The sequence below is a fragment of the Musca domestica genome, unplaced genomic scaffold, assembly GCF_030504385.1.
Source record: "Musca domestica strain aabys unplaced genomic scaffold, Musca_domestica.polishedcontigs.V.1.1 1, whole genome shotgun sequence".
Classification (NCBI taxonomy): domain Eukaryota; kingdom Metazoa; phylum Arthropoda; class Insecta; order Diptera; family Muscidae; genus Musca; species Musca domestica.
Genome location: NW_026712114.1, coordinates 25,286,168 through 25,312,064, shown reverse-complemented (window position 1 = coordinate 25,312,064; position 25,897 = coordinate 25,286,168). Strand labels below are relative to the sequence as shown.

Below are 25,897 nucleotides of genomic sequence, written 5' to 3'. Positions count from 1 at the left end.
TTTTATTTGGAAATGTTTTTACCTAAACTGGAGGGTATTTAAAGTTCCACCCGGCCGAGCTTAATGCTTTTTTTATTTGTTGATTGATAAAAAATAATTTTTTTTGCAAGAAACGACTCGTGTTCAAGTCTAACGGTTTAGTCAGGTCATGTTGAAGTTCACGAAACAGGCTCCAGGATTACTGCTATTGAGTCCATCCTAAGAAGTTATCTGTTTAAAATAAATATGTATTGTTTTCCATTGTTTGGGTTCCAACATTTTTCCATAGAGGTAATCACGGACGAGAAACACCATTCTAAAGTGTTTTTTACACCGACATACGGAGGGCTAGTTTCAAATGCTCTAAAATGGAGGTGCTTCAAATGTCCGAACGTTATTAGCGTCTAATATCATTATTTGAACTAATAAGATACGTAAGAAACGATTAAAACCTTTTTTAATGTTTGTGCCTTCGTGTGAGCTGTACTTCATTTTGTCCGGGGTAAAGGACTGAATCAGTAGTACAAAATAAGATCCCAAAATTCCAAAATTTGTTAATATTTATAAAAGAAAAACATGGTCTTGCATTAAAAATACTTAACATCGGACTTATTTTAATTTAAGGGAGGGGGATCAGATCGATGTGTGAACAATTTTCTGCGCCAATGATTTAATCCCAAGTTCTCTATAAAATTTCAAAGCTCTATCCTAAACGTTGCGAAATATATCTGAAACTATAGGGATCCCTTTGTATATGCTGGAAAACAGTTGAATGATAAGACAATTTGTAAAGAATTGTGAAATGTGTTAATTTTTGACAAAAAAGAAGCTATGTTTTTATTAAATGGTACAAAGTGACCATAAAAATTTATTTTGTTCAGAGAGCCACAATAAAATTTTATCCACAAAAATGACACTTTCCCCAAAAAATTGAAATATAAATGGAGATATGGGCCTCAATTCTCGTTTTATGAAAATGTGAAATGAAAACATTTATAAAGGAAAGAAATGTCAAATGAAAAATTTTATAAAGGAAATATTTTTCATTTTATATTTTCATAGAACAAGAATCCATCCCATGGACTTGGATTGGAAACGTGTAAAATTAACTGTAAACAATAAAATCATTATAATACCGAATTGAAGGCGTTACCGTTATTTGGGGGCTACACGAAGACATGGACCTGCATAGACACTTTTTTGAAATATGAACAAATTCCGGTTAATATTGTCCCTAAAATCATGAAAATCCCGAATATCGAGAGATATCTTTATATGGGGGCTATACGAAGACTTGGACCAACATACGCTGTAGTTATTTTTACGAACTTTAAATTCGAAATTTGGAATATTTCCTTTAATAAATATTTCTAAAATCATCAAAATACCGACTATTGGGAGGTACCGTTATATAGAGGCTATATGAAAACATGGCCCATTTACGAACTTAAGCTGCCTGCTGGCAAAATACACATGTGTGCAAAATATTAGCCTTCTGTCTCAGTTCGTTCGAAAGATAGCATGATTACAACAGACAGACGGATATCACTGAATCGACTTAAAACTTTACGCTGATCAAGAATATATATAGGTTAGGTTAGGTTAAAGGATGTGTGGCTGTGTAAAAAACAACCACTCCACTCGGAGACTTATTGGCCCATTGTGATCATCCTAATTTAGAAAAAATGAAAGTGAAATAAGTTAGGAGGTTAGAGTAGAATATAGATAGGAAATAGAAGAGTTAGTGGGTTTGCATCCACGGTGTAATCAGCGTATATATACTTTGTTGGGTTTAAGTTAATAATATTGAGTTAATATACCCTCCATTTATTGTAATTATAAGTTACTTTCTCAACAACTATTGTACGTAGATATATGGTATGTTTTGAGATTTAGAGTGAAATTTTATTTAGAATATTTCTTCTTTTAACACATTCTGTCTGAAATGAAGTTTTATGCTACTTTTATGCAACAACTCGAAAGTAGACAAAGAAGAAATTGATCAAAAAATTGGAAATATTTTCGTTTTTTTTTTTGGCAAAATTGATGCAAATATTTTCTTGATATACAAGATGGTGCAAAATTAATTCTCCTATCAAAAAATCTTATAAATTTTACGATTGACCCTAATGTCTTAATTACTGCAAAAAATATCAGAAGTTTACTTTTGAGCCACCTTGTACATGCATGTGTACTTGACACACATTCTGATGTTTTTTGGCTGTAATTAAAACATTTGGTGTCAATCGCAAAATTTATAGCATTTTCTGATAGGAGGGTAACTTTTGCGCCACTTTGTATATAGAAAATAGATCCCGTTTAAAGAGTATTAGCAATATTTTGAAAAATGTTTTACCAATTCTTACTTCTTATTGTTATCGGTAATATTGCCAAAGAGTTTAGCTGGCTCTAGCCCGGATTTTAAGGAACCTTAATTCGAATAATTCAATAATATGCTGGAGGAGGGAACTTGTCCTCTCTATTTAGCTTAGTTTACGATGTTATCTTTCTAAACGCTGTTCCTTTCATATTCAGCTCAACTTTCATAATTTGCGTGGTTTTTCCTGTATATTTTTTTCGTGTTGCAGAGTGTAATAGCCGAAAGGTTTATTTCATTCGTAACCGCCAATAAATGTAAATACAAAATGATTTTCTAAAAATATGGGAGAGTTTAAAGGCAATTTAAATTTAGTCCTTTTGCGGAAGACTAAAATTTGAGAAAAATGTGATTTTTTCTTTCTCGGGATACTATATGCGATGTTAATATTTATATGTATATCATTCACTTGCTCATGACGTTTTAGTAGTTTTCATGGGACTAATATTTACTGATAAAGACATTCTTATATTATTCACAATCTCAGCATTCAAAAATATAAAAAAATCCTTTTGACCAATATTTGTCATTCACTTACCACTTACTCTTATACATATGAATAAAACTCAAAAAAATAGCCCAATGTAATTAGTCATACAAAATAATCTACATAAATTTATATTTTATTTGAAATAAGTATTTAAAAAAAAAATATTTGGCATTGAACACTGCATGTGGACAGGCAGATATGTCCACACAAATCTCTTTGATTATTTTTTTTTCTTCTTAAAATATATTCATGTCACCAACGCGTTAGTACTAGTTGTGATTGTACAACTTCCGTTGACGCCGCAAGACGATGATGATGACACAACATTTAACCCAATAAATGAGGCACAGATTTTTGAATATCATCACAACGTTCATTGAGGTCAGACTGTGATAAGAAATTGAATGGAGAGAAAGAAACAAGAAAACGACGATGTGATTAAAAAACAAACGAAAATTATTTTGAATTGCTAAACTTACGGGATCCAAACCAAGGCATGCTCCCCACTCAACCAAGGTGATACGATGATCTTTGTTGGGATCGCAAGATTCCAAGAAGGGGGCAATGCAGTGTTCCAGACTCATGAGAGGAGCACGAATGGGGAAAAGTTCGTGACGGGATACAGAACGATCAGTATCACCATCTAAATCACACCATTTCCAGACGGCAGCATTAGCCCAGCGACGAGTCATATTGGTTTCAGCTTCCAATTCCATTTGCATATAATGTTCGGTGAGTTCATCACGTTCGGCCAAATCACGCATAACGTTGAAGAGCCAATCACGAACACGTCTGGGGAAATCTTTCATTTCCTCTTCGGTACATTCCTTCAATTCGTGGCATTCGCCATAGTAGTCAATGTGCAAGTGAGTATTGCTGGGATTCAGACAACCAGGATCTTTGGTGTCGCACAAACAACGTTGTTGGTAGACAGAGCAATCCGAGGGCCAGGTTTCGTTTTTGTTGGTGCAAACGCGACGTCGTGCATCTACCTCATCAGGGCATTCAGGGATACAGATACACTTGGCAGTAACGCCTTCCAAATGGCAGACACGACCAGCACCACAGTGCATTTTTTCACAAGGATCGACTAATAATAAAAAATAGAGTCATAAAAATAGTCTCTAAAGAGTGAGTTAATAATACTAACTTTCTACAACAGGATTCAAAATGTTGTTGGTATCAGCTGCCAATTTGGAAGCAATTTCATTTTCACGTTCTACATCTTTGTTCTGTACAGAAAAAAAGATAACTAATTAAAACAAGCAAATAAACAAACAAGTCACAACTTACCAAATTTTTCTCCTCAAATTGTCTCAACAATTCCTCTTCACTTTCATCCAATTCCAAATCGAGTAATTCCTCCAATAAGTCCTCATTATCTAGTTCTTCAACTTCGGCACGCACATGGGCCAGGGCCACCAAGCCCAATAATAAGATCAGAGACCACTTCATGCTTCTGAAAGTGAATATTTAATAAACATGGAATTTTTAATGCCACTCTATGCTAGTCTTAAGTTATAAAATCGGCTTGGTAGAATGCTGATAAGAATGGAAACTCATTCTCATCACTCTCTTCCACTCGGCGTCTCTTTTCTTTGATTTTAATTTATGCACGTCTACAATGTATTTTAAAATAGTGGGACAAAGGGATTCTAGAATTGTATTAGATGACCTTAGCTTCTTCCGAGCGTATTTCAAAATGTATTTCGAAATTGATAACGTTTTATTCAAATTATTGTACTCTTCACTTAGATGGGACTGGGAATAAGAAAAAATCATTGACGTAAATTTCCAAACTTTTCTTAGTCTTGAAATATTAATAGATTACACTGTGTGTGTTCCAGGGTTTTTATGTTTTTTTGTTGTTCTCATTCAAAAGTTGAAAGGTATTCAATTTGGTCAGTCCGCCTGACCGTAGTTCTGAGTTCGATTACACTGTGCAACACAAAGAATAAATAAGTTTGCCAAAAATTAAACAATATTGAAGAAATTTTTGATGATCATATTTAATATATAAATTTCTTTTGTTGCACATTGAAACTTGATGTAGAATATTTCTCTTTTTTGAAATTTTCCGTGTTAAATAAATAATAAAAAACGTATGATATTTTCATGCTTCAACTTGATGAATAATACTTTTGTCTTGGACGGTGTCCTTCTAAAATAATGCTTTATAAGAGAATTTTGCACAAACTAACATAAGGTACAGCTTTAACCCAAAATTTAATATATAAATTTCTGACGTTTAGGAAAGATTTAGACTTTTAATATCTTCTGGAAACTATATTGGATTTTTTTGGAAAAATAAATTTGTACAAGCTACGACCAAGTTTTAAGGGAGTTCTTAACCATATTTTGAAAAGAGAGTCAAAAAGACCCTTTGAGAGTTAAAGTTTTTGACCTGTAATGTATTCCAAGGAATCATAATCCGAACATTTAAAAAGTAAGGAAGAAAAAGCGCGTTTTTGTGTCAAGCCTCCACTCTGGTATGTCAAATTCACAAGGTATCAAGGAAAACCTGGCCATAGTGTTTTGACTTTACTCTGTTTCTTTCTCAGAAAAGACGATATAATCGACCAATTGCGAATAACATCCCTAACTGGGAACTAATGTCCTAAGTTAAGAACATTGTAATTTTTAGTTTATTACGAACCTTGGTGTACTCAAAAATTATAACTATTGATTATTTTCTGTTGAAGTAAGTTATTTTGTACCTTTCGAGATATTTTGAATTAAAACGCATTTAAATATAAAATTAACGAAATCATGCAGATATATTTATGGTTACATTGTTTTTATGCGCCCAGCCATATGGCTAGAGAGGGTATATCATTTGATACGGCGAAAAATAACGAATGGATAATATCGGCCCCCTCCATCAAGTATTTCCCCCCACCAAGGGTCAAAATCTTGAATAATTATAAATTTTAAATAATGTGATGTACACAATATTTTTATTAACCCAAGGTCTGGTGTGACTATGGACAATATCGGTCCACTACTTCTGGTACCTCCCCCACAAAAGGGTTTAACATTTTTAATATCCATGAAGCTCATAAAACGCGAAATTAATACACAATTCCATTAAGATTTGGCACATCTCAATATTTCCATAAACCCAAGATTTGTTATAAAGATGGTAGATATCGGATCATTCCTTCTGGTACCTCCCCCATAAAGGGTTAAAGTTTTGAATAACCTAAAGATTAGAAAATCCGAAAAAAGCATCCGGTTCTCTTTATATTTCACACATCCCTTTTTTCTAACACAAGATCTGGTGCGAAAATGGGATATATGGGTCCACTCCTTCTGGTACCTACGCTTCAAAGAGGTCAAAAGGTTGAATATCCATCAAACTTATAAAACGCGAAATTAACATCCGATTGCATTCAGACTTGGTAGCTCTCAATATTTCCATCGACAAGAAATTTGTTATAAAGATGGTAGAGATTGGACGATTTCTTCTGGTTCCTCCCCCACAAAGGGTTCAAGATTTTGAACAACAAAACGCTCAATGTTTTTTGCTAACACAAGATCCGATCTTTTGTGAACATGATATATATTTGTCTACCTCTCCTTTACCTCAAGGGTCACAATTTTCAGTACTTCTATCTGTCATAACTTGCGAAAAAAGTCAGCGATTCTTTACAACTTTCTCTCAACCAAAAACCTGAGACGAATATGGAATTTATCGAAATTTATGATTTCATAAAATTGGATATAAATGTTCGATTTTCTTGTAATATAGTCCAAACCTGGCACGTCGCAATATTTATATCATGTTTATATAGGTCCTATTCCTTCGGAACCTAGTCCATAGAGGGTCAAACATTTGAATAATCATAACAGAAGTCAAAATATATTTAAATAATCGAACATTGGCGGAAGGTAAACATCTGTCGGCCAAACCGACTACTACTTTTTAACTTGATATTTTTTTGTGGCTGTAAATAAGTAAGTACAAGTAACCCCTTTACATTGAACTGAATAAATTAAAAAATCTAAAAATTTCGCCATTTCCTTTTACATACAAGCAATTTCAAAACTACCCCTAAATAACAACAAAAAATGTACAGTGCTGATCTTTGGCAAAGAAAATTCTCACGAATATTTAGAAAGCAATAAATTTCTTCTGCTTAAGAAATCTGTTTTTTTTTTCAATCTTATTGTATGATAATTTTTGTACAGTTGAGCCCAATTATCCCTTTTTTCTTAAATGTATGTCTGTTTAAAACAATACACCTTAAAGGAAGTTTAAAATGGGGTTGGTTAATTACAATCGATATTACTTTTCCTCCCTTTGTTGATAGAGTACCTTGATTTTGAAAGACAATAGATCCTTTTCTTCGGTGAGTCCAATAAATTATCAATTTTATAGCAGGGCGGAAATACAGACTAAGATTAAATTTTCTTTTGTTTATCATCGACAGATCAAATAATGGCAAAGATTATTGTCGAATTTTTCGAAATCCTTAAATGTTTTTCCCAAGTTGCGTGGATATCAACACTGAAACTGATAAAAAAACTAGTCCAAGCTAGGTTCATGTGTCCATTTTTTATTGTATGAATCTCCATGACTAAGTGAGAACATGAGGCAATTGTTACAAGGCGAGAGGACATTATTGCATAATTACAATTTCCAAAAATACCTAAAAGGGGGTAGTAGCCCCTTCCTCCGATTTCAAATATATTTTACATTTTGGCTATGTTTTAATTTAATTTCGCCAATATTTGACATTTTTAGTTTTTATCGTGTGGAAACCCTATTTACAAAAAATTTTTAATAGTAAATAGCGTTTCCACACAGTAATGTCTAAAAATGTCAACATTTTGTTAAATTAAATGAAAACCAGTAAAGAAAGTCTTAAAGTCGGGCGGGCCGACTTTGCATATTTAGTAGAGCTTCACATAAAAAATAAAAGTTTTTATGAGAGAATTAAATCATACTATGATTATAGTTATAATTTTAAGTCCAAAGGACTAAATTTGCCGAGGCATTTGTGTCTTTTTAATTCGTGATTGTATTACCCATTTGATGCACAATTAACTTGAAATCAGATAAAGATATATATGGGAACTATATCCAAATCTGAACCGATCTCGATAACATTTCTAAGCTGAATTTGAAATATTTTACACATGTAAGTGTACCCATGCATATTACACATGTAAGGGACTTTAACTCCAAATCGGATGAACAATATATATGAGAGCTATAGCTATATCTGAACCGATTTTCACCAAAAATTACATAGTACTTTCTAGACTAAATTTGGTCGTAAGTGCCAAATTCCATCACATTTGGGGTAATATTACACGTTTGGTGCACAACAAAATACAAATCGGACGAAGATATACATGGGAGCTATATCCAAATCTGAATCGATCTCGATAAAATTTAGTAAAGTTATTTCTGAGCTGTATTTGATATAATTCGCCAAATATCGTTGTTACAGCGTGCATGTTACGGCTGCGGAAGACAAAAATAACAAATCGGATGAACAATATATATGTGAGCTATAGCTATATCTGAATCGATTTCGATCAAATTCGGAATACTTACTTACAGACCTAATTTGGTCGTATGAGGAAAATTTCATACTATTCCATACTGATATTACAGATTTGGTGCACAATAAAATGCAAATCGGACGAAGGTATTTATGGAAGCTATATCTAAATTTTAAACGATTATCTCCAACTTCAATAGGGTTCGTCCTTGGATCAAACAAATGATTTGTGCAGAATTTCATCTCGATCGGGCAATAAATGCGACCTGTACTTTGTTTACAAAAATACATGGGCAGACGGACGGACATGCATAAATCGACTCAGGATGTGATTCTATGCAGATCATCAAAAGGAACTATGGGTCTGTCTCGTTTCCTTTTGCCTGTTACAAACAAATGCACAAATACATTTAACCATCTTGTGGTGTAGGGTATAAAGACCCATTTGTTGACTTAAGGGTTACAAATTTCGAATAAAAAATTTCTCGTATTTTAATATTTTAACAAGTAAAAAGCAGCAAAGTTCCGAACTTTTAGTACACTCCACCACTTGGAAGGAACTTGAAAATTTCCGAAAAAATACCCATTAAATGATGACCTTTGTACGGGGAAGACGTGGAACAGCATAAGCATTTTTGTCATAGGCTGTAGTGCCCATTAAGATATTTAAATACGAAATTTGAAACAATTCCGGCGAAATACCGAATAAAGGGAGGAATCGTTATATGGGGGCTAGAGAAATTAATTAAGATAAGGCTGTACTACCCATTACGAACTTTGCATACGAAATTTTAAACAATTCCGGCGAATAATGTCGCTAAAATCAGTATTTTGATGATTGGAGGTGTCGTTATATGGGGGCTATACGAAGACGAAATTTTTAGGCATAGGCTGTAGTACCCATTACAAACATCGAATACGAGATTTCAAATAATTCGGGTGAAATATGTTCCTAATATATAAAAAAGCTTTTCAGTTCCTGAGAAGCGAAACACAAATCTCTCTCAATTTATCTTGTTCTATCTTACATGCTCTTACAAGTAAATTAACTCTAATATTTCCTTGCAAATTTGTTTATACTATGATATTATTTGCTTTGTTTTATTATGACAACATGTGTATTTTAGAAAAGGAAATAATGTTCAGAACATACGCTTCTCAAACATAAAAAATAAATGAAAAAACCACGTCATTGTGAAATGAACGCCACGAATATGTATGCCATGTCCCTGAAATAAATCTATAATGTTCATCGTTTATGTGACTGCCATCCGACGATAAGAAGTGACCTGCTGCTCATGTATCTCTGAGATGTGTGTATACTGCTATCGTGACAACTGAATATAAAGAGCAAAAATATACAATTTTTTGTCATTTGAAATCTAATACGAGGCAATAACCCTTCTCTATTGGCCGTTCATCCTGTATAGACTAAATGTGGCTTATCTTCATTGTTGCTCTCTATTCGAAATATAAGTTATCAGTAGAAATTAATAAAAAAATAGAAATATTATACATATTTCTATATGTATGTTGATCAGTGTATGTAGCAATTACATTTATTTCCGTTTGTTTTTACTCGAAATTATGAATATTTTTTAGAACACATGTTCTCGGTTGCCACAAATGGACAAAATCTCTGTATTTAAGCATCATCATACATATGCAGCAGCAAGCAAGTCGTATTTTATTTCTCCTCCAAACTCACAAATATGCATCTACTAATGTTCTCGTTCTGGTTTGTTTTGATTTCCAAGAAATCTTTGTTTTAATTTGTTCTGATCTCATCATGCGAAAAAAAATATTACAGAATGCAATGGGAGGCATAAATGGAAAGAATTATAAAACGTTTTGTATGCTTTTTCATATACCCTATAGTAAACCTTTAGAATGTCTTTAATTTGAATTTTGTTTCAAATTTCTTATTTAAAGTTCGGAATTGTTGAAATACGCGTGCTAAAGGAAACGAGATAGGCCCATGGTTCCTTTTGATAACACTCATAGATAGCGACATTATTCACCAGAACTGTTTCAAATTTCTTATTTAAAGTTCGGAATTGTTGAAATACGCGTGCTAAAGGAAACGAGATAGGCCCATGGTTCCTTTTGATAACACTCATAGATTCATGTTTTGATTCGATTTAGGTATGTCCGTTCATCTGCCTTTATTTGAAAGCAAAAAGACAAAAACAAAATATGTTCAAAATCAATGATTGGGAGAAACGTACATTGCAGGGCGCACATTAAAGGTAATAACCATTTTTGCCATGGAATTGGAAGATTGATCCATTTAGATCACATTTTTGAAAGAAAATCAATGCATTTCATTCATCTTTCGCGTTTTTAATCAATTTTCAAAATAATGAGAAGTATATAAAAAATTAGGGCCACTGTTGCATCCATGGTACAATGAAGAGAAGGTAGGTCAACTTTGAAAAAATCGCAAGTATAGAGGTCTACCTGTTTGGCTTGTAATGTCAAAATTAGTATCAAAACAATAAAAAATCAAACAACTTGTTACATTTATTTTAAATAAATAATTGAAAACCGCGATAACTGAATGAAAGGTCAAAACTTCTTTTCAAAATCATGTACTATATATCTCTAAAGGATTATTTCGGATTATATGGTATCATAGCCCTACCTTGATATCATTGTACAATGGTTGCATCTACTTTTCAATAATTCTGACAGAAAGCGGGCATAGCCTCAGGGGTGTATTTCTGCACTTTTACGAAGCTGTTCTACCTCCTTGTTGTACCATGTATATATACAAATTGTTCTTTTTTCAGCAAACTCAATTTAGCCATGTCCGTCCGTCAAATCACGTTAGCTTCCCAACGAAAAAATGGTTAGTAAAATTGTACAAAAAATTTAGTTTACCGCCCAACAAAAAAAAAAAAAAAAAACAGTATTTTACATTTTTGGCGGAATTGTTTAAATTTGGTATTTGGAGTTCCTATAACAGAAATTCGATTTTTCGTATACTCCCCATATTATAGTACATCTCAGCATTTGGTATTTTGACCACCGCACCACACATATTTGGCTAAACAGCTCCAGGATATTGGCATTTTGATAATTTTAAAGGTGCTTTTCAAAGGGTTTTTTTAATGTTGCAATTTGGAGGTTATTAAAATTTGGCCCGTCCGAACTTAGCTGTTTTTATGAAGTTTAAAATTATTTTTTTTTATTGGAAAATATAGTTCAATATCTTTGCCCACCTCTACCATGAAACCTCTGTTTTGTCACAATATCCGAGCATATTAAAAAGTTTGCTAAACTTTGACAAGTGGCTATTTTTTTTACAATATTTTTCCTGGACTTCCTCGGATCGCCTGCTTTAATTTCTTTGACAATTTTGAATTTTTTTGAGGACTTCATACCCAAAAAAATTGGAATTTGCTTACAGCCTTCTTGACAAAAATAGTAGAGTTTCACTAATTTCTTTCTCAAGGACTTCGTACAAGAAAATTTTTATAAAACTTCATGGTTGTATTTTCTCAATGAAGTTTTTCAACTTTGGGCGCAACCCCAGTTTGAAATAATTGGTTTAAAAATGAAAAAAGAAAAAAACATTAGCATGGGTATAATTATTTAATGTGGCCTTATTTCAAATAAGGATATTCAGCCCTAAAACGTTTGTAAAAAGTTGTCATGGTACAGTCCAAAGGGAGTATGAACTTCGAAGGATATAGGTAATTGCAACTCTGTAGTGGTCTTACTTGTTAGATTTTTTAAGGAAATTAAATTTAAATATTGTAATAAACCTTTGAAGGCGTCAATATATTTTCTTCTAAAAGATTAAATTTTAGTGGTCATCAAAAAAATTATAGAGAAATGAATTCAAAATATATCCAAAATACTGTTTCGAAACCGGGAGGGAAATGTTCTTGAACCGAACAATTGCATTTCGTACCACTATTATTTTATGCGGTCTCACGTCAAATAAGTACACCCAGCTTTGAATTTTCTACAACTTTTTCCATATTTACCAAATATATTTTTAAATTTTAATTACAATTTTATGCTATTATCAACAGAAAATAGCTTCCTAAAATTCCTTCTTGATTTTACTTCTAAAATAAATCAGTGCACTTCTGTGTTGCAATTCAAAATTTCACAGACCTTGAAATTGGCTCCACAAATCTCAATTAATATTGATTAATTTCAGTTGTAAATAAGAATTTCTAAAACGTATACACAGATATGAATAACAATAATATAAATTTTCTATATATGTATGACGTTGCATTTTACATTTAAAACAATGAAGAATGATGGGTTGAAATTGAAACGCTTACTGGGAGATTGCAACTGTAGCGGTACACCGAGAAAAATTTAGTTTGAGATATGTTCAGTTCTCTGTGGAACCGTTAGTATTTGTTTACAAATTCAAATTTATGCCATGCCTTAAATTCTGTGTAATAATTCTTCATAGTGTACCTTATACATATATGACAATTTTGCAAATAATTGACATGATTGTTGGCCTTGTAGAGAATCCATAAATTTGCACTTAACTGTTAGAAAATAAAAATTCAAGAGTTCATTTAACTGCATGAAATTTGAGATTTACCAAAAAAAAAACACAACAGAAAAATGATGGCACCAGGTTGAAAATTCAATACATACTTAATAAAAATACATGTTTTAATTCGATATTATTAAAATATGTATACAACTGGAACATGATTATGATGATATGCAATATGAGCCATACCCTTCGCATAATTAGGCGAGCAAGTCTCAATTACTTACACTAAAACTAAAAATAAATTATTTCAAAACTTTTGACCGGATGAAGAAGATGCAACGTTTTAATATAAACAAAGTACACAAGTTGCAGATGCAACCAAAAACAACAAAAACAAAACCAACCTCTCTGATACACAAGTGTATAAACAATGAATGGGGGATTGAAAAAACCTGATGATGCCGCAGCGACACACTATCGAACTATGCGACCCGACAAACAAAACCAAACTGAATTGGGGAAATGTGTGGTCAATTGTCGAGAGCAAAAGCAAAGACATGGCTCCAGCAAAAACACAAAATCAGTTCTGTTTTCGATCAGAATTCTTTTGGTATGTTTGTATTGGGGTGTATGTACGCTCGAAAAATAATGTTAATAATAATGGTTCAAAATTATCGAGCTAAGGCAAGGCTTGACAAAATGCATTTGGATGTAAAAGTTGATGGGGAGCATTAGCAGAATAATAATAGTAATAATATATTAGGGGAATATGGTTGTATTTGGTAATAAAGAGTATTCTAGTTAAGAGTTTGAAATAAATGATCGAATGTATAATTCATAAAAAACTTGTATGCCGCTAGAAATAAAAAATCAGTCAAATGGCTACCAATAACAAGCTTGCTGGTTCATATCCTTTTCATGAAATTAAAAGCATTACCAATTGCAAATTTATTGTCTTTATTCGATGCAGGACTTTTGGAGTAGACCTTATGTTCATAACATCAGGCACAAAAAGACAAAACTAATACCCTCCACCATTTTAAAAAACTTGGAAAATTAAAAAAAAAAAAACAAAAAAAGTCTTAACGCCATTCGGGGCCAACTTTACTTTGCATATTTAGTAGAGCTTCACATAACAAATAAAAGTTTTTATGGGGAATTTGTGATAATTAAATCATACCAAATATTTAGTAATAATTTAAAGTCCAAAGGAACTAATATATGAGAGGAATTCCCCCGTGTCCGTCAAGATAAATTTAAATTTAATTAGCAAAGACACAAACCAAGGTGATTTTTTCTCCGGTTCGCAAAGGGTTAATAAAGAGAGAGAGGGAGAGATAGAGAGAGGGAGAAGTAAACCAGAGAAAAATTAAAGGTAAATTAAATTATATTAGTTTTCATCAAATTTCATAATTTTCCGTACAAATTTCAAATTTAAAATGAAATTGCTAAATAAAAACCTAATTAAAATTTACGTTGAAAAACTTTGAAACCTTTAACTCTACATTTAAACCGAGAATAAAATATTTAAAAATGAAGCGGTGTCGTGGCTGGGCACAAATGAAAGATCTAGAGGAGTACTTTCCGAATCTGTGGACTTTATAATCAAAAAGAATTTCAGACTTAGGAATTTTTTGCATTTTCTGAAGAATTATCGCTCAATTTTAGGGAAATTGCAGATAAAAGGGTCCACAGAACAGAAACTAAAAATGAAGCGGTGTCGAGGCTGGGCACAAATGAAAGGTCTCGAGGAGTACTTTTCGAATCTGTGGACCTTATAGTCAAAAAGAATTTCAGACTTAGGAATTTTTTGCATTTTCTGAAGAATTATCGCTCAATTTTAGGGAAATTGCAGATAAAAGGGTCCACAGAACATAAACTAAAAATGAAGCGGTGTCGAGGCTGGGCACAAATGAAAGGTCTCGAGGAGTACTTTTCGAATCTGTGGACCTTATAGTCAAAAAGAATTTCAGACTTAGGAATTTTTTGCATTTTCTGAAGAATTATCGCTCTAATTTAGGGAAATTGCAGATAAAAGCGTCCACAGAACAGCTACTAATAATGAAGCGGTGTCAAGGCTTCATTTTTAGTAGCTGTTCTGTGGACGCTTTTATCTGCAATTTCCCTAAATTAGAGCGATAATTCTACAGAAAATGAAAAAAAATCCTAAGTCTGAAATTATTTTTGACTATAAGGAAAGTACTCCTCGAGATCTTTTATTTGTGCCCAGCCACGACACCGCTTCATTTTTAAATATTTTATTCTCGGTTTAAATGTAGAGTTAAAGGTTTCAAAGTTTTTCAACGTAAATTTTAATTAGGTTTTTATTTAGCGATTTCATTTTAAATTTGAAATTTGTACGGAAAATTATGAAATTTGATGAAAACTAATATAATTTAATTTACCTTTAATTTTTCTCTGTTTTACTACTTCCTCTCTCTCTTTCTCTCTCTCTCTTTATTAACCCTTTGCGATCCGGAGAAAAAATCACATTGGTTTGTGTCTTTGCTAATTAAATTTAAATTTATCTTGACGGACATAATTCCTCCTCTGAATTGATTTCTACTAAATTTGTTGAGGTATTTGTGTGCATCAAAGTTTTAGAATAAATGTAGATTTGTTCGAATTGGTCACCTTTGGCACGAATTATGGCCCGAATTAACGGCAAATGAAACCGTCACACGCGGCCCGAATGTTGTTCTACGGTATTTTGGTCCATTCCCGGCGAAGTGCGTACTTGAGGTGATCGGCACTTTGGTATTTTTAGTGCCAACCTTGCTTTCCAAAAAAGTGAAGTGAGGAACCTCATTTTGTAACCATTCTTAGGTGGTGCGTGCTGAGTGCGATGGTGCTGAGTCCTGTTGAAATGTGCAAGGTCTGCGGTGTCGAGGCTGGGCACAAATGAAAGGTCTCGAGGAGTACTTTTCGAATCTGTGGACCTTATAGTCAAAAAGAATTTCAGACTTAGGAATTTTTTGCATTTTCTGAAGAATTATCGCTCTAATTTAGGGAAATTGCAGATAAAAGCGTCCACAGAACAGCTACTAATAATGAAGCGGTGTCAAGGCTTCATTTTTAGTAGCTGTTCTGTGGACGCTTTTATCTGCAATTTCCCTAAATTAGAGCGATAATTCTACAGAAAATGAAAAAAATTCCTAAGTCTGAAATTATTTTTGACTATAAGGAAAGTACTCCTCGAGATCTTTTATTTGTGCCCAGCCACGACACCGCTTCATTTTTAAATATTTTATTCTCGGTTTAAATGTAGAGTTAAAGGTTTCAAAGTTTTTCAACGTAAATTTTAATTAGGTTTTTATTTAGCGATTTCATTTTAAATTTGAAATTTGTACGGAAAATTATGAAATTTGATGAAAACTAATATAATTTAATTTACCTTTAATTTTTCTCTGTTTTACTACTTCCTCTCTCTCTTTCTCTCTCTCTCTTTATTAACCCTTTGCGATCCGGAGAAAAAATCACATTGGTTTGTGTCTTTGCTAATTAAATTTAAATTTATCTTGACGGACATAATTCCTCCTCTGAATTGATTTCTACTAAATTTGTTGAGGTATTTGTGTGCATCAAAGTTTTAGAATAAATGTAGATTTGTTCGAATTGGTCACCTTTGGCACGAATTATGGCCCGAATTAACGGCAAATGAAACCGTCACACGCGGCCCGAATGTTGTTCTACGGTATTTTGGTCCATTCCCGGCGAAGTGCGTACTTGAGGTGATCGGCACTTTGGTATTTTTAGTGCCAACCTTGCTTTCCAAAAAAGTGAAGTGAGGAACCTCATTTTGTAACCATTCTTAGGTGGTGCGTGCTGAGTGCGATGGTGCTGAGTCCTGTTGAAATGTGCAAGGTCTGCGGCCAAAATGTTTGCGTGCGGGCTTTAATACACCTTCCAGAATATTTTCGCGATAATTTTCGACATTTATTCTGATGCCACGGTCGATTAATGCGGATGGCGCCCATCGGCTGTTATGGCGGATCACACCATCACCATTAAGTTCTTGCACTTTTTGGAATTTCAATGCCTTTACCCCGAGCTCATTTTTCAATATTTGCCGAATGGAATACTGCGATATGTTCAGCTCACGAGCGTTTGACTTTATTGCAGGTTTTTTATCTCACCCTGTATATATCAACTTAGAAATAATACCTTTGAACAACGCCGCTAAAATCTAGAATTACGGAATATATGGTGGCATCATTATGGGGGTTAAGAATTTTATGACAAATTTGTAGAGGATGTGACCACGTTCGAAAGGAGTTTTTAACATTTTGACAAGAAAACCAAAAATACCACTTTGGTGACTCGCTTGGGGATTAAAATTTTCATCAGTAACATTGCCGAAAATACTATATATCTAAAATTCAAGTATCCCAACGAAGTGTAAATCTAATATTTCAAAAAATATGGAAGAGGGAGGAACTTTCCCCCTCTATTTAGGTTAATATGCGATGTAAACCTTCAAAACGCCGATACACGTGCTTTTTCTTTTTGAAGCTCTATTTTCATTATATGCTGGATTGTTCACTTAATTATTGTCTGTGTTGCACAGTGTTATTAACCTATTACATGTATGCACTATTTGCTGATAGACCTGAGGTTAATTTGCTCCCTTGTATTCACTTGGTTATTTGGAATAAATTAGGAAGTACACATTTAATTGTTCATTTGAATTGCTTTATTTCTTTGAGCTTATAATCATATAAGAGAGCGAGTACATCTCTTTAAAATTTAATTGGTTTTGAAAATGTCGATGGCAAAAAACAAAAAACGATGTTCCTCCTTCTTCCAATGTTTATGCAACTGATATAATTAATGTGCATTTTGTGAAAATATACAGAAGAAATCATTGTTTTTGGAGGATGACACCCTATACAACACTGGTGAAGAATTAAGTTTTTTCTTGCATAATATTTCCTTAATAAAAATGTTCGAAGCGAAAACAAAAGGGTCTATATATACCATAATCAATTTCTGAAAACATTTCCTACCATAAAAAATTCCTCTCGATGTACCAAATTCGAAAACTTGACTCTAAAAACAAGTCATTTTCACATTCGATATCAATAATATACTTTGTTTTATTGTAAGTTAATTTAAATAAATGGTTCATAATAAATAATATTATTTTTTATCTTACCTTAAGTGTTCAAGAGCCATTCCTCGCTTTAAAATGATTAATAACCTTGGCTATAATAAAAACATATTGGTATAATAAAAAAAAAAACAAAATATGATTCTCGAAAATACACTAAAATTTTACCAATAATTGAAATATACCTTAATTGCAGAAAATAAATAATTTTAATACGCATTTATACTTAACTTGCACATATAAATGCAGATCTAAATGAAAATCTTTATACATTTGTTATATACTAAATATTTATTTATTATTGCATTTTGTTATAAAATAAAAATTTAAATTATTATAAATTCATGGTATATTGTATGTAGCTTATAATAACAGAAATAGGTTTGGGTTAATTGAAAATATTATATTTAATTGACATCTAACTTATTTTGATATTTTATATTGAATGGGCAAGTAATAATTGACAAGATTTCTGATTCAATAAGGTTTCCTTTTTGCATTATGAATTTTTAAATTGTGTAGGTATAGGTGTTAATTTTTTTAATAAAATTTAAACTTCATATTCGAAACATTTATGTTTTAATTCAAAGTTAATGAATGCAAACTATTTTCTAAGTTTGGTTCAGCCGATGTAAAAGGGTATTTTTGCATAGAGGCTGCACAATTTTGAACCATTGCAAAATAATCCAACTGAGTTGAAAGTATGCTATAAGTATGTACAGGGTGAGATGAAAAAACTGCAACCAACTTCAAACTGCTGTAATTTCTAAGCCACTAGTCCGACATCTGTAAAATTATTCCAGTGACAGTTCATTATATTGTTTACAAGCGTACCAAAGCATTTTGATAAGAATTTTCCAGAAAAAAAGTTATTCGTGATGGAATTCAAGTGTGATAATGTGATTTCTTTATATATTTGGCTGGAAAACCACAAGTCGTTAGAGCACCACTCCAGCATTTAAATGTGAATAAATCTTTTGTGTCTCGTACCATCGCTCGTTACCATGATACTGGTAGCGTAGCCCGACGTCAAGGAAGTGAACGGAAGAAAACAGCAACATCACCAGAAATGGTTCGAAAAATAAAGAAGCGACTTGATCGAAACACGCGTCGCAGAAGCAATATTCCATTCGGCAAATATTGAAAAATGAGCTCGAGGTAATGCCATTGAAATTCCAAAAAGTGCAAGAACTTACACCGCAACAGAAAGAAAATAGACTCAAAAGAGCTAAAGAGTTGCTTCGCTTAGCCGAAAGTGGTGAACTGCCGAATTTGGTTTTTTCCGATGAGAATCCATTTGTTGTCCAGCAGTTTGTAAACAAACAAAATGATCGTGTTTACTTGCCAAAGAGGTCAGCTGAAAATATGCACCTTCGGAATTCAAGCACCGACCATGGTGTGGGCCAAAATAACAGAATAAATGCCGAATATTATCGCGTAAATATTCTGGAGGGTGCTTTGAAGCCTTGGGCACACAAACATTTTTACCGCAGACCTTGGACATTTGAACAGGACTCAGCACCATCGCACCCCACACGCGCCACCCAAGAATGGTTACATAATGAGGTTCTTTCCTTCATTTCCATGACCATCAAAATCTCCCGATACAATCCGTTGGACTAATGTGTCTGGGGTTTTTTGGAAAGCAAAGTTGTAACTAAAAAAATACCAAAGTGTCGATCACCTTAAGCAAGCGCTTCGCCGGGAATGGGCCGAACATTCGGGCAGCGTGTGACGGTTTCATTGGCCGTTTAAAGGCCATAATTCGTGCCAAAGGTGGTCAATTCGAACAAATCTAATTTATTCTAAATTTGATGCCATTTCCGACATTTTCATTCAATAAAATTTAAAAAAAATTATGTAAAAATTATGGCTTTTGACTTTGTTGCAGTTTTTTTATCTCACCCTGTATACTACATATATATACTATAAAATATGGTATTTGATTTATATTAAGTGAGGGAAAATATGACATTGATGCTAAAAAAAAGCGCCTGAAATCAAATAATGTTTTGTAAATTTACCAAGCATAAGCAATTTATAACATTAGCTTTTGTTGCTATTATTACAATAGTAATTTACTGTTTATCATTAATATCACTTATTATTAAGTGTTTTCTTTATCTTTTTAATATTATTTTGATAATTCTCATATTAAAGAATTACTGCTTCTAGTACATAAATTCCCCAAATATTCCATATATTCCGATAATTTATATAAGAAACTTCTTTAGAAGATAAATTACAGTTTATAATAATTAAATCCCCATAAATATTCCAAAACTTATGTAAGTAAGGTATGTTTATTTTATAAATAATAAAATTAACACAAACTGTTGTTACATATGCATAAAACTAATTGATTTTGAAGAATAAGGAATCCATCCTCCCCTAGGAAATTATTTTTAGTTCTAAATCTTTGTCAACAAAGAAGACTTATATATAAACTATTGACTAATTACTGCTTAACTAAACGAAAATAAATGAATATTAAAGCTCCCAACAGGTTAAAGATGTTTTCAGTAATTGAGATAGTATCTTGGGGCATGTAGGGCAATAATTCAAATTGTCAATTACATTTTAAACAACAAATTTAAACTTATTAATTTCTTAGAAATTTATTTTGTAACGCAAATATGTTATATGTAAAATAATTAATTGTAAAAATATTTGAGACAATAGGCAAGAAAAAGTACATACGGAAAACATAAATATATGTAATTAAAATAAATGTTTCTTATTTCATAAGTTTGTCTTATTATTCAAAATATGCTTTATTTATTCTAGTGTTATTCCATACATATAACTATGTTTCCTTCATCGGTAGCATGTAACATATACGTTAAGATATCTTGCGTCTATAGTAGGTGATTTTAATTTTCTCGGATGTTTAATTGCCTGAATTAAAAATAAAATACATTTTAATTAATAAAAAGTATAACTTACTCTCTAGTTGGATTTTCTATTTTCGGTATTTTGTCAAAAGCAACCGATTTATTAGGCTTGGTGTACAAACGAATATGGGATCTTGTAGGATTTATTATTGCAAAATACTTCATAGACTAATGAAGAAAAAATATTTTATTTCAAAACTAATATAAACGGAATTATTAACTTAATTTAAAATAGCTTGTACATAACATTGTCGTCTAAACATAATAACCATAGACGTTCTCAAGTCCATGGAATAAAATTGATTCATTATGAAAACCTCTCATAACTGTTTGATATATATTAATACATAGAAAGAAGCTGTACCTCCATAAACGAAATTGTCTGTGGACCGGAATAGAAAGAATGCAAGGCATATGAAAAATGTATATAATCTATTTTCTGATCGATTCCCATTTGTGTCCCTTAATTTATCGAGTTTTCCCTAACTAATTGCACACATTAAGAACATTTTGTGTTTCTGAATGATAAATAACTTCCTAATCAAATGGGTTATATAAGTCCCATTTATATCCCTATAATATACACAAAACAAAAATATATAACCATTACACAAAACTCAACATACCTTTTTAAGATTTTTGAAAATTCACATCTAGCGACGATATTTATTGCCATTTACCATCGAATTTGGGGGATAGCCTTGCGGTGGCGCATTATCTGAAAAAAAACAAGGATAAAAGTTTTGTATTTTATATGAAATTTAAATAAATAATTGTATATAAACACCATGTGAAAACGAGAGATTTAGTCAAATCGCATAGTCTACACAAAGAACGAAAAACTTCGAAAACATCTAATGATGAGGAGGTATTGTTATAAGGGGGCTATAACACATAGCAAATTACAGATGATTTTATTGGGAATTGGTACCAAAACTATACAATTTCGAAAAACAGGGGACTATAACGGACCTATGTTTGGTGGATTTCAACTAATCACTCTGAATTCGAAGTGTCAAAGTATATCTGAGTAATTTGAGTTAAGGCAAAGGTACGGTAATTTTGTACATTTTATCAAAGTTAGGTCAAAAAGAGGGCGAGTCTTAGTCACCGCAAGCCTTATGGACATACAAATAAGCCTGAATTTCTACCTCTAGTCTGCTCTATTGGTAGAAATGTATGGAGAAAAGGATTCGTTAATTCATGCTTAAATATAGAAAAGTACTATTTTATATTCTGTTAAGAGTTCCGTATTGTTGTTAAGGCCTATTCCGCTGACGTGTACCAGATTTGGTAAGGTATCTCTCTCAAAGGGCATTGTTATAAAGTATCATCTTCTTCCCCGCATGTCCTGCAAGTAGTAGAGTCCGTACAACCCATTTTGTATAAGTCTGCTAATTTTAGCTTTAATTAATGATATTAAGTCATTTGACATATCTTCATTTGGTTCCTTAATAGGGATGTGAGTATAAATCTAATCTATCACCTCTAAAAATTTTGCACCCTCCAAATTCTTGTCCCTAAAACTTCTGACATAGTTCGTCAATGAGTTTAACTTTTCTTCTAATCCCTTTTTTACTGGTACAGTCTTTGCCTTAAATGTATTGGCTCTTATTGCCCTAATGGCTAATTTGCTGTCCGTTAGGATATTTATGGTAGTTGTTGCTTAGAGCCTTCCTTCCTGGTGAATACTCATAGTTCCGTTTTTGTGTTTACATGAAATCTTCTTAGCCAGCTCAGTTATAAGATATCTTCAGGATCGATTCGGTTTTTCTGCACACTAAATTTGGATTCCTTTTTCTTCTCTCCCCAAAAAATGTTTACCATTTATGCTTTAACATATTGGATATCCAGTTCCGAAGAAATCGGTAACTTTTAATCACAGGAATCTATTTTTAACCTCGATTAAGGCAAAATATTTTTTTGTGACTCAAAGATAAAACAAGTATAAACCAAATAATATCTGGTTCTTGCAAACCGATATATACAATATTATTTGAGAATCATTTGAAAGCATACGGAAATAATTTCCAAAATGTGTTATTTAGCTCCTACGATATTTGTCTTAGAAATCATGATGTTGAGATTTTCTTTTTTGAAAACAGGTATTTTTTACTGTAAAAATACCTACAAGTTATAACATGTCTACCGATTGTGTGCTTTTCTGGGCCATCTCATTCTAGAGATACCTTCCAATTGATACTGTCATTTTCTATCCTCAATTTCCTGGCCTTTTAAAGCTATTTATTTGCCCCAACATATGTCTCACTACTTGACTAGTCTTGTTACAGATCGCGAAATTTTTGTTTCGTTTGTCCAACTGTAATGAGTACACTACACCTGACCTCCTCATTGACATTGATAAGATTTCTATTAACTGGAATTAGTTCTACACAATTTCACTTTATGCTACTTATCTCTAATTTTAATCCACAGTAATGTCAAATGTTCACTTACTGTATTGATTGTTATGTTGGACATTGTAGGGGTTCATGCGATTTGAATACACGTTTTGATGTTTTGTCGGTCCACCGCCGTAATTCTGTTGATAGCCACTACCGAAATTATTTGCCGCTGGTGGCGGAGCTGGCGGCTGCTGTTGCGGGTAGATATTGTTGGCTTGAGGATGTTGCTGATGTGGCGGTAATGGTGGTGGACAATTATTATGCATAGGTGGTGGCTGTTGCCAATTATTTGGCGGTGGTGGTTGAGCAACGGGTGGCCTTTGTACTGGAGCTGCCGTTACGGGTGGCGGTGCACCTGACCACTGATTATTTTGCCAATTAGATGTTGGTGGTGGTGGCGGTCCATTAGGCAATGGTGCATGTGGTGGAGGACCATTGTTCCAATTATTACCTACCCCAGCTGAAGGTGGAGGATAATTATTCCAATTGGGCGGTTGAGCTCCCATTGGTGGAACTGGGGGAGGTACCGGGGGCTGTGCATAATTTCCATAGTTTTGAGGAGGCATCGATTGGGGGTATTGTTGGTTGTGTGGTAATGGTGGTGGTCCAGTAGGAGGACCATATGTGTTATTTGGTGGTAGTGGCGGCGGTGGAGCCTGTTGTCCAACTTGTGGATGTGGAGGCGGTGGACCCCACTGATTGTAGCTTGGTGGAGGAACTTGCTGATATGGAGGCATTTGTTGGTATTGTGGTGGTGGCGCTGGTACCGGTGGACGATTCATTGGCGGATATCCTCTTGGAGGTGCATATTGGTTTGGTGGTGGCGGTCTTATATTGTTGTTATTATTGTTATTGCTGCCCATCTTCATATCTACTCTATTACCCAATGGTTTTTCTGGATTTCTGTTATTTTCCTTTTCCCCAATCTTTTTCTTTGGCTCATCTTTTGTGTAAACAGATTTCTTGACATCGATTAAAACATTTTTAACCACATGAGTCGTTTGTACTGTAAAAAAACATATACATTTAATTTTTTAAACGTTTTTTAAACGTTTTATTTATTAATACTTACATATGGCCTTGTCAACAGCATCATAGTCGTCATATTCTACCAGGGCAAAACCTCTACGTTTTCCAGTGGTATTGTCAATTAGAAACTCCACGGATATAACATTCCCATATTGAGAGAAATAGTCCTTAAGGCATTGTTCATCGTGGTCATCTTTTAAGCCACCAATAAACAATTTCTTCACTGTGTGATTTTTCTTATTATCCTTAGCCGATTGTTCCGTTCTAGGTAATGCACGTTTGGATTCCACTTTTCTGAAAGCACAATTAAATTTTCTTTAGAAGTGTCAACCCAACTCAGTTTCCTCGATCAGCACTTACTTGCCATCAATAATATGAGGCCTACTTGCTTGAGCCTTATCGACCATAGCTATTTTGGTGAATGTTACAAAACCAAAACCCCTACTGCGTTTGGTTACCGGGTCTCTCATAACAACGGAATCTACTACTTTACCCCATTTACTGTAGAATTTACGTAGATTTTCATCTGTCGTCTCCGCAGCAAGACCTCCAATAAAAAGTTTTCTCAAATGTTCCACTTCGCAAATTTCCTAAAATGATATACACACACATACCAACAATTTTCAAAGAGGATCCTCACAAGCCTTTTGTATTGTTTTAACTTACATCATCCTCATCGCTGACAGTAACAGTATTTTCGTTTTTCACCTCCACCACATCGTTATCTTCTTCAACTTTAGAAACCATTCTGTATTTCTTTTTTTATAGATCTGTGTTTTTATTTCTTTTATTTTTCAAAAATAAGTTGTCTTTCCGGAACGAACTAGTATGTTTGCTAGCTATTCACTGGACAGAAACTGTAAGAGCTAGTTTGAATTCTTTCGTTCAATTGGTTCCTCAATTCATTCGCTTCCTTTAGTTCACTCAATAAACAGCTGATGAAAATAGAGTAACAAAGTTGAACAATTGGTCTGTTCCAGAACTGCAAGAATGTAAAAGTTTTTACTTCGAGCAATAAAGGTGCAAATACATAAAAAGCTTGAAGTCATGGCTAGGCATATTAATGTCAAATTATAATAGAAAACGACGGCAGGATTTTAGTGCGGCTCTGTAATCCCTTTATGAAATGTCACCAAATATGCCTAGCCATGACTTCAAGCTTCTTATGTACTTACACCTTAATTACTCTATTCCAGAACATGCAAGAATCTACTATTGCAATCAGTTGTCGTATTAAACATTTGTGTATTCTTGCAGTTCTGGAACAAACCACGGTACAACAAAAAGGTATGGTAGAGCTACCATCTGATAACAATTTTTTTTTTAAAGTGTGCCCTACTTATGTCAATTTTGTGTATGTATTTATTATTTTGAAAAAATAAAAACAAAACATTTTCAAAATGGAAGAAGCTTACAGTACGTTTATATATAAATGGGTTAACCGACTGGATTTGGATTAAAATTGTCATATCCATTATTTATACTTCAAATAAATCCTCTCAAAGTAGGTTAACCTTACAAAAAGTTCTAACGTAAACATAGCATTAAATTGCGGAGCGGTCACTAATGATATTAACCAGATTTGCCATGGAATTGAAAGATTGAATTCTTAGGATCATATTT

General features: G+C 33.1%; 2 protein-coding genes across 3 annotated transcripts; both read right to left on the bottom strand.

The window, feature by feature from the left end:
* Positions 1-2,944: 2,944 nt before the first annotated feature.
* LOC101895798 (SPARC) lies at positions 2,945-23,345 on the bottom strand. Its single transcript, XM_059121073.1, has 6 exons — positions 23,298-23,345; positions 21,467-21,558; positions 4,140-4,305; positions 3,997-4,078; positions 3,326-3,936; positions 2,945-3,233 (listed from the first exon to the last, which is right to left on the bottom strand). Exons 2-6 carry the CDS (start codon positions 21,514-21,516, stop codon positions 3,174-3,176), a joined length of 969 nt encoding a protein of 322 aa, XP_058977056.1. The 5' UTR covers positions 21,517-21,558; positions 23,298-23,345; the 3' UTR covers positions 2,945-3,173.
* Positions 4,140-25,146, bottom strand: LOC101889316 (ribonucleoprotein RB97D). 2 transcript variants are annotated; one of them, XM_059121062.1, is made up of 6 exons: positions 24,941-25,146; positions 24,635-24,864; positions 24,318-24,568; positions 23,298-24,251; positions 21,467-21,558; positions 4,140-4,305 (listed from the first exon to the last, which is right to left on the bottom strand). In XM_059121062.1, exons 1-5 carry the CDS (start codon positions 25,019-25,021, stop codon positions 21,494-21,496), a joined length of 1,581 nt encoding a protein of 526 aa, XP_058977045.1. In that variant the 5' UTR covers positions 25,022-25,146; the 3' UTR covers positions 4,140-4,305; positions 21,467-21,493. The 2 variants fall into 2 exon arrangements, with proteins under 2 accessions (XP_058977045.1, XP_005187286.2); XM_005187229.4 differs by lacking the exon at positions 4,140-4,305 and adding an exon at positions 18,219-20,844.
* Positions 25,147-25,897: the final 751 nt, after the last annotated feature.